Source organism: Bombina bombina, chromosome 6 (genome assembly GCF_027579735.1).
Source record: "Bombina bombina isolate aBomBom1 chromosome 6, aBomBom1.pri, whole genome shotgun sequence".
Classification (NCBI taxonomy): Eukaryota; Metazoa; Chordata; class Amphibia; order Anura; family Bombinatoridae; genus Bombina; species Bombina bombina.
The window spans coordinates 597,856,859-597,868,749 of NC_069504.1; the positions used below are offsets into that span (position 1 = coordinate 597,856,859).

The 11,891-nt window shown below is 33.9% G+C and overlaps 1 protein-coding gene across 1 annotated transcript in view; it reads right to left on the minus strand.

The window, feature by feature from the left end:
- Window positions 1-10,099, minus strand: part of PLEKHO2 (pleckstrin homology domain containing O2) — a 177,183-nt gene extending 167,084 nt beyond the window's left edge. Inside the window, exon 1 of the mRNA XM_053717588.1 lies at window positions 9,916-10,099. Coding sequence (XP_053573563.1) covers window positions 9,916-9,924 — 9 coding nt within the window. The 5' untranslated portion in view covers window positions 9,925-10,099. The remainder of the gene's footprint in view (window positions 1-9,915) is intronic.
- Between the last annotated feature and the right edge of the window lie 1,792 nt (window positions 10,100-11,891).

The window sequence follows — 11,891 nt, forward strand, 5'->3', positions numbered from 1 at the left end:
CTATATATACAGCTCTGCTGTGGTGCTCTTTGCAACTTCATGTTAGCAGGAGGATAATATACCACAAGTAAGGATGAATCCGTGGACTCGTTGTATCTAGTAGAAGAAATATGTACACAAACTATAGAAAAACACAATTTTCAGAACAAAATGGCTTTCTTCAGGCAAAAGTCAGTATTTAGTGTGACTTCCCTTGGCACTAAGCACATCTTGAACTCTTTTGGGGAGACTGTCCTGATGTTTTCTGAAGTAATCTTCTGGTACATTATACCAGGCTTCTTTCAGCACTTCCAAGAGTTCTTCTTTATATTTAGGTTTTCTTTTATTTTATTTTTTTCTGTCCAGGTGATTCCATACTGCCTCTATAATATTCAGGTCTGGACTCTGTGGAGGCCAGATAATAACTCTCAGTGTTTTATCAGCTGTTTTTCTCTCCAAATATAATTTCACTACATTAGCAGTGTGCTTGGGATCATTATCATGCTGAAAAATAAAACCATTCCCAATTAGGCGCATTCCAGGAGGAATCTGTCTGTACTTTTCACCATTCTTGATCCCATGAATGATCGATTAGGACAATTTTGCCAACACCACTGGCAGAAATGCAGCTCAAACCAGGACAGACACTCCAACATGTTTCACTGAAGCACTCATTCTTCCATCTCTCTCCAACTCTTCTTCTCACATATTGTCAACGATTGGACCCAAAAATTTCAAACTTGGATTTGTCACTCCATAATACTCTTTTCCACTGATCTTCATTCCAATTTGTGTAAACTTTAGCATATCTTAGCCTTTTCCTTTCTGAAACAGTGGTATCTTGGCTGCTACCCTTTCATAAAGGCCATTCCTGATCAAGCTTCTTCGGACTGTAGAAGGGTCAACGTATTATCCAGATGAAGATGCCAGATGCTGAGCCAGGTCCTTGCTGGATTTCTTCCGGTCTCTCAAAGAGGAAACTCTGAGAAACTTCTCATAAAATATTTAAAAGTTTTCTTGTCCTTTTAGTCATTTTTTGTCCTTGACCTCTCCTGGTTCTTCAAATGTCTTTAGAACAGCTTGAATACCACATCTTGAGTATCCAGTTTGTTTGCTGATGATGAAGTGTAAGGGGAGGTCACACTAAATACTTGCCGCTTTAGCCTATAGAAGCTGTTTTTTTTTTTTTTTTTAATACTGCATACAAATATCCTGCATTTTCTGATTGTATTCTAATAAGAAGATTGAGAAATAATTATATATGTGATTATACCATTGCTAATAAAACAAATATAATGGTGGCCTAAGACTTTTGCACAGTACTATATATGTGTGTATGTATAAATATATATATATATATATATATATATATATATATATATATATATACACACACACACACAGGGCTCAATTTCAAGTCCTAAGCTACTAGCCAGTCCAAAATGTTACTTGCCACTACTGATCCCACCCACACCACACCCACTACCCCACACCCTCTTTACATATGCTTAGCTATTGTGGAACACCTTATTGTGCAGTAATTTTAGGTATACTCTAGTGACAAAGAACATATTACTTTAGTAACTAGAATCTCCGAAAACAACAGTTCTTCAAAAATCCTTACAAATGTTTTTTTTTTATATTATGGTACTGTATAATACATACAAAATCTTTTTCTCACATGGGAACACATCAGAAAAGATCTGTCTGTCAATTCCATATTAAAGGGACATGATTCTTAAATGTTGAAACACTTGAAAGTGATACAGCATAGCCATAAAAAGCTGACTAGAAAATATTACCTGAACATCTCTGTAAAAAAGAAGATATTTTAACTCAACATTTCCTCATTAGCCACATCCCATTGTAAAGGGTCTTTAAACAGCCAATCAGGGAGCTAGCCCTGGGACTTGCATGGAAGAGCGCATCTTACAAGATTTCAGTAAAATCTTATGAGATAAACAGTAAAGCAAAGTGTGAAACTCGGGGTTCATGTTAGGGTGTTAGGTGTAGACATAACTTTTATTTCCCCATAGGAATCAATGGGGCTGCGTTAGGAGCTAAACGCTGCTTTTTTGCAGGTGTTAGTTTTTTTTTTTCAGCCGGCTCTCCCCGTTGATACCTATGGGGAAATCGTGCATGAGCACGTTCAGCCAGCTCACCGCTAACGTAAGCAGCGCTGGTATTGAGGTGAGATGTGGAGCAAAATTTTGCTCTACGATCACTTTTCTGAGGTTAACGCCGGGTTTGTAAAAACCCGTAATACCAGCGCTGTCTGTAAGTGAGCAGTGAGCATAAACTGCTCATTAGCACCGCATAGCCTCTAACGCAAAACTCGTAATCTAGCCGTATCTTATTAACCTGCCTTTGCTAACGTTACTATTGCCAGCTCCATAGTAACCATTGTACTTAAAGGCATACAAACCAAAATTATTCTAGGGCTGCAGTTGTGATCCACAACGTTACAGGACTAACGGAACATTACAATATCTGTTCCTAACTGGCTTTAGCTGATGACAACAGATAAACAACGTACTTTACTAGCAGTATGATGACTGTGGCTATCCTTGTTGTCAAGTCCAATATTGGTTCCACCAAATAAGGCAAGAGGTGGGTGGAGTTTGGCTATTGAAAAACAACTGCAGCAACAGAAATGTCTTTTAATTACAAGGTGTTTACTTCCCTTTAAAGCTGAAGGTTAAGTTATGACTGAAAGTACAAAGCCAGGAAATTCTCTTGTCCTGTATATGCAATGCTGGGAAATCAGCAATGTGCGGTCATTTCATCATGTATGTGTGCAATAAAGCCACATAACAGGGAAATGGCTTAAAACGGACACTTCATCACTGTACTACACTCGAGAGACAAACTATTTTATGAAGTTCCTATCTCATTCAGCTCCCCCACAACTTAGAAAAGAATGTGACCCCTTATGCCTTTTTGTTTCTGCAGGTGATCTTTTTAAATATGGTACCGTTGTACCAGCAAATATGTCATAAGACGCCTTTATAAAAGAGGGATGATTAGTCACATGACCCCTCAGGATGCAGGTCCTCACTATGGGAACAGTAATCACATACAAAACAAATATTTGGGGAAGTGCTTCATTGGCGGTTCTTTCCAATCAGAGATCTGGTAATAGCTTAACATATGCAAGATATAATCATGAAGGGTGGGGTACTCCTATTCTTGTCCCAAAAATATAGAGGGATCAGGCATATATCTTGAAAGAGCAGATTCCTCTATTTCAATTTTCCAATGACAAAAAACATATATGCAGCTACCATCAGCGAGCTCCCTGTAGTGCATTGCTGCTCCTTCAACAAAGGATATCAAGAGAAGAAGCACATTTGATAATAGAAGTAAATAGGAAAGTTGTTTCAAATTCTGACTCATGAAAGTTTATTTTGCCTTTACTTTTCCTTTGAATGCAACGAATGGCTCAGCAGAGTAGGGGTTAATAAATCTCTTCCTGTATTAATTGAATATTCTTATTCACAAATATAGCACAATGTGCAAAATCATGCAAACCACCAACTTGTCTATATTTCATGATTCATTTAATAATTACAGCAAGATGGAGACAGGAAGTGGTGAGGCTAAAAATATGTTAGGTACATGCAATGTAAGTAGATCAACGCCTTGCCTCACTGAGCATAGTTACAACTATTTTAGTGAATACATAAAGTAAAGGTGTGAAATATTACATCAACGTTCCTACAGCAATTTGCATGGAAATAATTACTCTGCTTTGCCAACTATGTACTTATTTTGTAATTGTGTACATAACTAAATGGTCAACTTCAGGAAAGGATGCCATGGCTTCTTAAAAGGTAAAGTGTTGTAAATCTACCACCTGGTGTTAAAGGGACATGATACACAATGTGTTGCTTTCATAATTAAGACTAAAGGGATAGGAAAGTCAAAAATAAACTTGGATGATTCTGACAGAGCATGTAATGTTTAGACACTTTTAATTTCACTTCTATTTTCAAATGTGCTTCGTTCTCTTGGTATCCCTTGTTGAAAAAGAATAACACATATGCTACACTAGAGGGAGCTAGCTGCTGATTGGTGCCTGTACACATTTGTCTTTTCTGATTGGCTAACCAGGTGTGTTTACCTAGCTTCCAGTAGTGCAATGCTGTTCCTTCAGCAAAGGATAACAAGAGAATGAAGCATTTTTTCTAATAGAAGAAATTGCAAAGTTTTTTTTTTTTTTTTAAATTGCATGTTCTATCCAAATCATGAAAGAAAATGATGGGGTTTCCTTTACCTTTAAGCATACAGCTTTACAAATGTCCAAGTTACTTCTATTTTCCAATTGAATCTGTACTCAGGATATTTATTGTTGAAGAGAATATCTAGGTATGAAAGCTTGCAGGTGTCTGGAGCACTATGTGGCAGTCGTTTTGCAAGAATGCCACTGTGCCTACTTTTCAAAAAAGGATACCAAGAGAATAAAGTACATATGATAATAGAAAATAAATAAAAAGTGTGTTTGTTTTTTTAATGATATACTCTATCTTAATCATGATAAGTTTCATGTCCTTTTAACTTCTAGGACAAACATTTGGTTCATATTATGTTGACCATGTTTGCTTTTAAACTACAAGACTGCTCATATGGAAAAACGTGCATTTTATCAGCATCATACATATATATGTAACTAGTTAATAGGAAACTAACAGTGAGTATGCCTTGTTACACAAATCCATTTGTAACTAGTTATATTTGTTTAAATGAAATAGGAAACTAACAGTGAGTATGTCTTGTTACACAAATCCATTTGTAACTAGTTATATATGTTTAAATGAAATAGGAAACTAACAGTGAGTATGTCCTGTTACACAAATCCATTTGTAACTAGTTATATTTGTTTAAATGAAATATGAAACTAACAGTGAGTATGCCTTGTTACACAAATCCATTTGTAACTAGTTATATATGTTTAAATGAAATAGGAAACTAACAGTGAGTATGCCTTGTTACACAAATCCATTTGTAACTAGTTATATATGTTTAAATGAAATATGAAACTAACAGTGAGTATGCCTTGTTACACAAATCCATTTGTAACTAGTTATATTTGTTTAAATGAAATAGGAAACTAACCGTGAGTATGTCTTGTTACACAAATCCATTTGTAACTAGTTATATATGTTTAAATGAAATATGAAACTAACAGTGAGTATGCCTTGTTACACAAATCCATTTGTAACTAGTTATATATGTTTAAATGAAATATGAAACTAACAGTGAGTATGCCTTGTTACACAAATCCATTTGTAACTAGTTATATATGTTTAAATGAAATATGAAACTAACAGTGAGTATGCCTTGTTACACAAATCCATTTGTAACTAGTTATATATGTTTAAATGAAATAGGAAACTAACAGTGAGTATGCCTTGTTACACAAATCCATTTGTAACTAGTTATATATGTTTAAATGAAATAGGAAACTAACAGTGAGTATGTCTTGTTACACAAATCCATTTGTAACTAGTTATATTTGTTTAAATGAAATAGGAAACTAACCGTGAGTATGTCTTGTTACACAAATCCATTTGTAACTAGTTATATATGTTTAAATGAAATATGAAACTAACAGTGAGTATGCCTTGTTACACAAATCCATTTGTAACTAGTTATATTTGTTTAAATGAAATAGGAAACTAACAGTGAGTATGCCTTGTTACACAAATCCATTTGTAACTAGTTATATATGTTTAAATGAAATAGGAAACTAACCGTGAGTATGTCTTGTTACACAAATCCATTTGTAACTAGTTATATTTGTTTAAATGAAATAGGAAACTAACCGTGAGTATGTCTTGTTACACAAATCCATTTGTAACTAGTTATATATGTTTAAATGAAATAGGAAACTAACCGTGAGTATGTCTTGTTACACAAATCCATTTGTAACTAGTTATATATGTTTAAATGAAATATGAAACTAACCGTGAGTATGTCTTGTTACACAAGTCCATTTGTAACTAGTTATATTTGTTTAAATGAAATATGAAACTAACCGTGAGTATGTCTTGTTACACAAATCCATTTGTAACTAGTTATATTTGTTTAAATGAAATAGGAAACTAACCGTGAGTATGTCTTGTTACACAAATCCATTTGTAACTAGTTATATTTGTTTAAATGAAATAGGAAACTAACCGTGAGTATGTCTTGTTACACAAATCCATTTGTAACTAGTTATATATGTTTAAATGAAATAGGAAACTAACCGTGAGTATGTCTTGTTACACAAATCCATTTGTAACTAGTTATATTTGTTTAAATGAAATAAGAAACTAACAGTGAGTATGCCTTGTTACACAAATCCATTTGTAACTAGTTATATTTGTTTAAATGAAATAGGAAACTAACAGTGAGTATGTCTTGTTACACAAATCCATTTGTAACTAGTTATATATGTTTAAATGAAATAGGAAACTAACAGTGAGTATGTCCTGTTACACAAATCCATTTGTAACTAGTTATATTTGTTTAAATGAAATATGAAACTAACAGTGAGTATGCCTTGTTACACAAATCCATTTGTAACTAGTTATATATGTTTAAATGAAATAGGAAACTAACAGTGAGTATGCCTTGTTACACAAATCCATTTGTAACTAGTTATATTTGTTTAAATGAAATAGGAAACTAACCGTGAGTATGTCTTGTTACACAAATCCATTTGTAACTAGTTATATATGTTTAAATGAAATAGGAAACTAACCGTGAGTATGTCTTGTTACACAAATCCATTTGTAACTAGTTATATATGTTTAAATGAAATATGAAACTAACAGTGAGTATGCCTTGTTACACAAATCCATTTGTAACTAGTTATATATGTTTAAATGAAATATGAAACTAACAGTGAGTATGCCTTGTTACACAAATCCATTTGTAACTAGTTATATATGTTTAAATGAAATAGGAAACTAACAGTGAGTATGCCTTGTTACACAAATCCATTTGTAACTAGTTATATATGTTTAAATGAAATAGGAAACTAACAGTGAGTATGCCTTGTTACACAAATCCATTTGTAACTAGTTATATATGTTTAAATGAAATAGGAAACTAACAGTGAGTATGTCTTGTTACACAAATCCATTTGTAACTAGTTATATTTGTTTAAATGAAATAGGAAACTAACCGTGAGTATGTCTTGTTACACAAATCCATTTGTAACTAGTTATATATGTTTAAATGAAATATGAAACTAACAGTGAGTATGCCTTGTTACACAAATCCATTTGTAACTAGTTATATTTGTTTAAATGAAATAGGAAACTAACAGTGAGTATGCCTTGTTACACAAATCCATTTGTAACTAGTTATATATGTTTAAATGAAATAGGAAACTAACCGTGAGTATGTCTTGTTACACAAATCCATTTGTAACTAGTTATATTTGTTTAAATGAAATAGGAAACTAACCGTGAGTATGTCTTGTTACACAAATCCATTTGTAACTAGTTATATATGTTTAAATGAAATAGGAAACTAACCGTGAGTATGTCTTGTTACACAAATCCATTTGTAACTAGTTATATATGTTTAAATGAAATATGAAACTAACCGTGAGTATGTCTTGTTACACAAATCCATTTGTAACTAGTTATATTTGTTTAAATGAAATATGAAACTAACCGTGAGTATGTCTTGTTACACAAATCCATTTGTAACTAGTTATATTTGTTTAAATGAAATAGGAAACTAACCGTGAGTATGTCTTGTTACACAAATCCATTTGTAACTAGTTATATTTGTTTAAATGAAATAGGAAACTAACCGTGAGTATGTCTTGTTACACAAATCCATTTGTAACTAGTTATATATGTTTAAATGAAATAGGAAACTAACCGTGAGTATGTCTTGTTACACAAATCCATTTGTAACTAGTTATATTTGTTTAAATGAAATATGAAACTAACCGTGAGTATGTCTTGTTACACAAATCCATTTGTAACTAGTTATATTTGTTTAAATGAAATATGAAACTAACCGTGAGTATGTCTTGTTACACAAATCCATTTGTAACTAGTTATATATGTTTAAATGAAATATGAAACTAACCGTGAGTATATCTTGTTACACAAATCCATTTGTAACTAGTTATATATGTTTAAATGAAATAGGAAACTAACCGTGAGTATGTCTTGTTACACAAATCCATTTGTAACTAGTTATATTTGTTAAAATGAAATATGAAACTAACAGTGAGTATGTCTTGTTACACAAATCCATTTGTAACTAGTTATATATGTTTAAATGAAATAGGAAACTAACCGTGAGTATGTCTTGTTACACAAATCCATTTGTAACTAGTTATATTTGTTTAAATGAAATATGAAACTAACCGTGAGTATGTCTTGTTACACAAATCCATTTGTAACTAGTTATATATGTTTAAATGAAATAGGAAACTAACCGTGAGTATGCCTTGTTACACAAATCCATTTGTAACTAGTTATATTTGTTTAAATGAAATATGAAACTAACAGTGAGTATGCCTTGTTACACAAATCCATTTGTAACTAGTTATATATGTTTAAATGAAATAGGAAACTAACCGTGAGTATGTCTTGTTACACAAATCCATTTGTAACTAGTTATATATGTTTAAATGAAATAGGAAACTAACCGTGAGTTTGTCTTGTTACACAAATCCATTTGTAACTAGTTATATATGTTTAAATGAAATATGAAACTAACAGTGAGTATGTCTTGTTACACAAATCCATTTGTAACTAGTTATATATGTTTAAATGAAATATGAAACTAACAGTGAGTATGTCTTGTTACACAAATCCATTTGTAACTAGTTATATATGTTTAAATGAAATATGAAACTAACAGTGAGTATGTCTTGTTACACAAATCCATTTGTAACTAGTTATATATGTTTAAATGAAATATGAAACTAACAGTGAGTATGTCTTGTTACACAAATCCATTTGGGAGCTCTAGAAGGTTGATAAGAACAAACTATTTTAGAGACCACAAAATACAAAACACTAATTTCATGGACAGATCTAAAGAGTTAGGGAATATTTCTGATTTCAGAGCATAATCTGGGTAAGGCACCAAAGGGGAAAAAAAAACATTCCACACAGCTGCTGTTGTATTAACTTTACGTTGAAAGAGCTCAGCCTGGGTGCACAGTGCAAACATCAAGCATCATTTCCTATGAGCTCCCTCCCAAGCATCCTATGTGACCATTTCTTTACTAACTTTCCTCACTAGACGGAAAATGCAATAGGGAAGTATTTACCAAACTCTCCTAGGTGAAAAAGGATGCTAAAACAGTGCACACAAACTAGAAACTAAGGGTTAATGTATTCATAAAACTTTAATAAAACATCATTATTGCTTATTTCATGAGAGTTAAAGAAGTTGCTATGACAAAATCTAAATTATGCACATTGGGTCTAAAGATTGCATCAATATTTTTTGTTTAAGAACCAATGAGACTTAAATATGAAGTAAACCAGGGAGAAAAAAAGTGCATCACTTTGTTTACCGCTTATAGTAATAAACCCCTAACGCACCAAGGGAGATATTATCAGTCACACTGTCACACAGCGTCAGCTAAGAGATTAGTCTGAGGGAACACAAATATGTGGTAGTTCAGCTTTTTCATCCACCTGACTGTACACATTACCAAAAAGTACACATTAGATCGTTATCGTGTAAATCCCCAAAAGTTAGCAACTTGTTTATTTTCAGCCCGAAGAGTGTAGTAAACTGTATTTGAGGGAAAGCCCTTAGCTGTCAGGGAGTTGGATGATTTCTGCAATACATTTCAGGCCCCTCTAACAATATCAAGAAGCTTGCTGTCCCATACAGTTAATGGGCGTTGATAGCTGAATGGGACCTGAAAAGCAGCTAGAGAGAATATGATGTGTAACTTACATCTTCCATGGTCAGCCTGTCCCTTGGATCCGCTGCCCCAGCCCTGAGCCTCCACTACAGGAAAGGAAGCCAGATGTCCTTCTCCATGCACCCCCTTCAACACACACCCCACCCACCCAGGCCGGACCCTGGGCCCTGACAGGCTGTGCAAGAGGAACCTTCTTTAGCCCAGTGCTTCGCTCTCCTCCTCCCTCAACTACGCTTGATTCCTCTTTCAGATTCAGTGCAGTTCACAAACCTTTACTGAAAAAGTTTGGCTTCCGGTGGTTTGTCTGGAGTTGTCAGTAAACTGCAAGAGCAGAGCAATATAGTGACTGAGTGTTCTGCTGCTTAGTACACTGAATATTACAATACAGTTGTGCTATAAAGCCTGTACTGCTGCATAACGATGTTCTGACTGCCACAGTGAAGAACGGCATTCTGGCTGCAGTTATGTTCCTTAGCAATGTGATGTATATTCTGCTGCACATCATTGCACTGCATAGCAATGGTCTGTTTTACTGTAAACACTGTCATGAGTGGTGACATGCAGACTGTCACACTGCTGAATAAAGTGTTGTAACGCTACGGAGTAATGTAATACTGCATTTGTATCGACTGTCATACTAATGAACAAAGTACCGACTGTCAAACAGCAGAGCAATGTACTGATTGTCATGCAGAGCTGAGGTGTAATAGTCTGCTGAGCATTGCTCTAACTGCCCTACTGGAGGTCCATGAGCTATTGTTGCAACATTATGAATTTACCGTTTTACTGCTGAACAAAATACACTATGACTGTCAAAGAATAATAATTGAAGTGGCTTATTAAATAATATAATAATCTTAATTTAGAGCAGTTCATAAGGTATTAAGATTACTGAGCAATATCATAATCGTTTTACTCCATTTAGAGCTGACTATAATACTGCAGGAGCATTGCGATACAGGAGGCTCCTTTGCTTTACATTTTCTACTTACATTTCCAGCAGTACAACTAGAAAAAGAAAAATAGCTCGCTGACCACCAATAAGGGTTTAGTAGAACATATATATTGGGCGCTTTAGTGATTGTGTGTGTGTATATATACTGTATATCTATATCCATCTTACATTTGTCTCTTATTGCTGTCTTTGTAGTGTCACTCATTCACTGAGAGTGACCATCTTTCTTTCTTTCTTTCTTTCTTTCCATTTTTCTCTTTTCCTTTTATCTGCATTTCTTTAGTGCTATCTGTAGCCGCTCCGACATTCCCTCTAAACGTGTCCCACGATCATCTTTGTTGAGGGCTCCTGTACTGAGATTGGCCACTGCCATCTTGATGCAAAAACTTTCAGAATCCTGCAGCGCTTTTAATGCTTGGTAAGTCATTTTTCCTTTGCAGCCTATATTTTCTTACCTTAGCGACCCCTTCAGTCTGGGTATCTTCTTTACACAGTTTTATCTTACTAACGTTTATCTTGCTCTCACGTTTATGCTCCTTACAAAACAGATTACTATTCATTTCACAATATATACAGCTCTAGAAAAAAATTTAAGAGACCACTGCAAAATTATCAGTTTCTCTGGTTTTACTATTTATAGGTATGCGTTTGAGTAAAATGAAATATTTTTTTTTATTCTATAAACTACTAACAACATTTATCCCAAATTCCAAATACAAATATTGTCAGTAGTGCTAATAGTACCTCAAAAGTAGTTAGAATAAAAAAATAACTAATGACCATGCCAAATAAGTTGAAAAGAAAAGTTTTGAGTGAGGAAAAGAAGGGTTAAATTCTGCCTTTACTGGCAGAGGGATACTTTAGTGCCATTATTACTGGGCCTCTGACACACATTTTACATTAGGCTGGCCATTCTATCCTTTTTTTCCAAAGCCATAGAACTTTAGCAGATTCAAGAATGGACCCAAAGAGACATTTTGTGAAAAAGGTCTTGAGAAAGGCCTTAAGAAAGGCCCTTTTTTGAGGGCAGAAACGCGTTGACATATTGGTAAG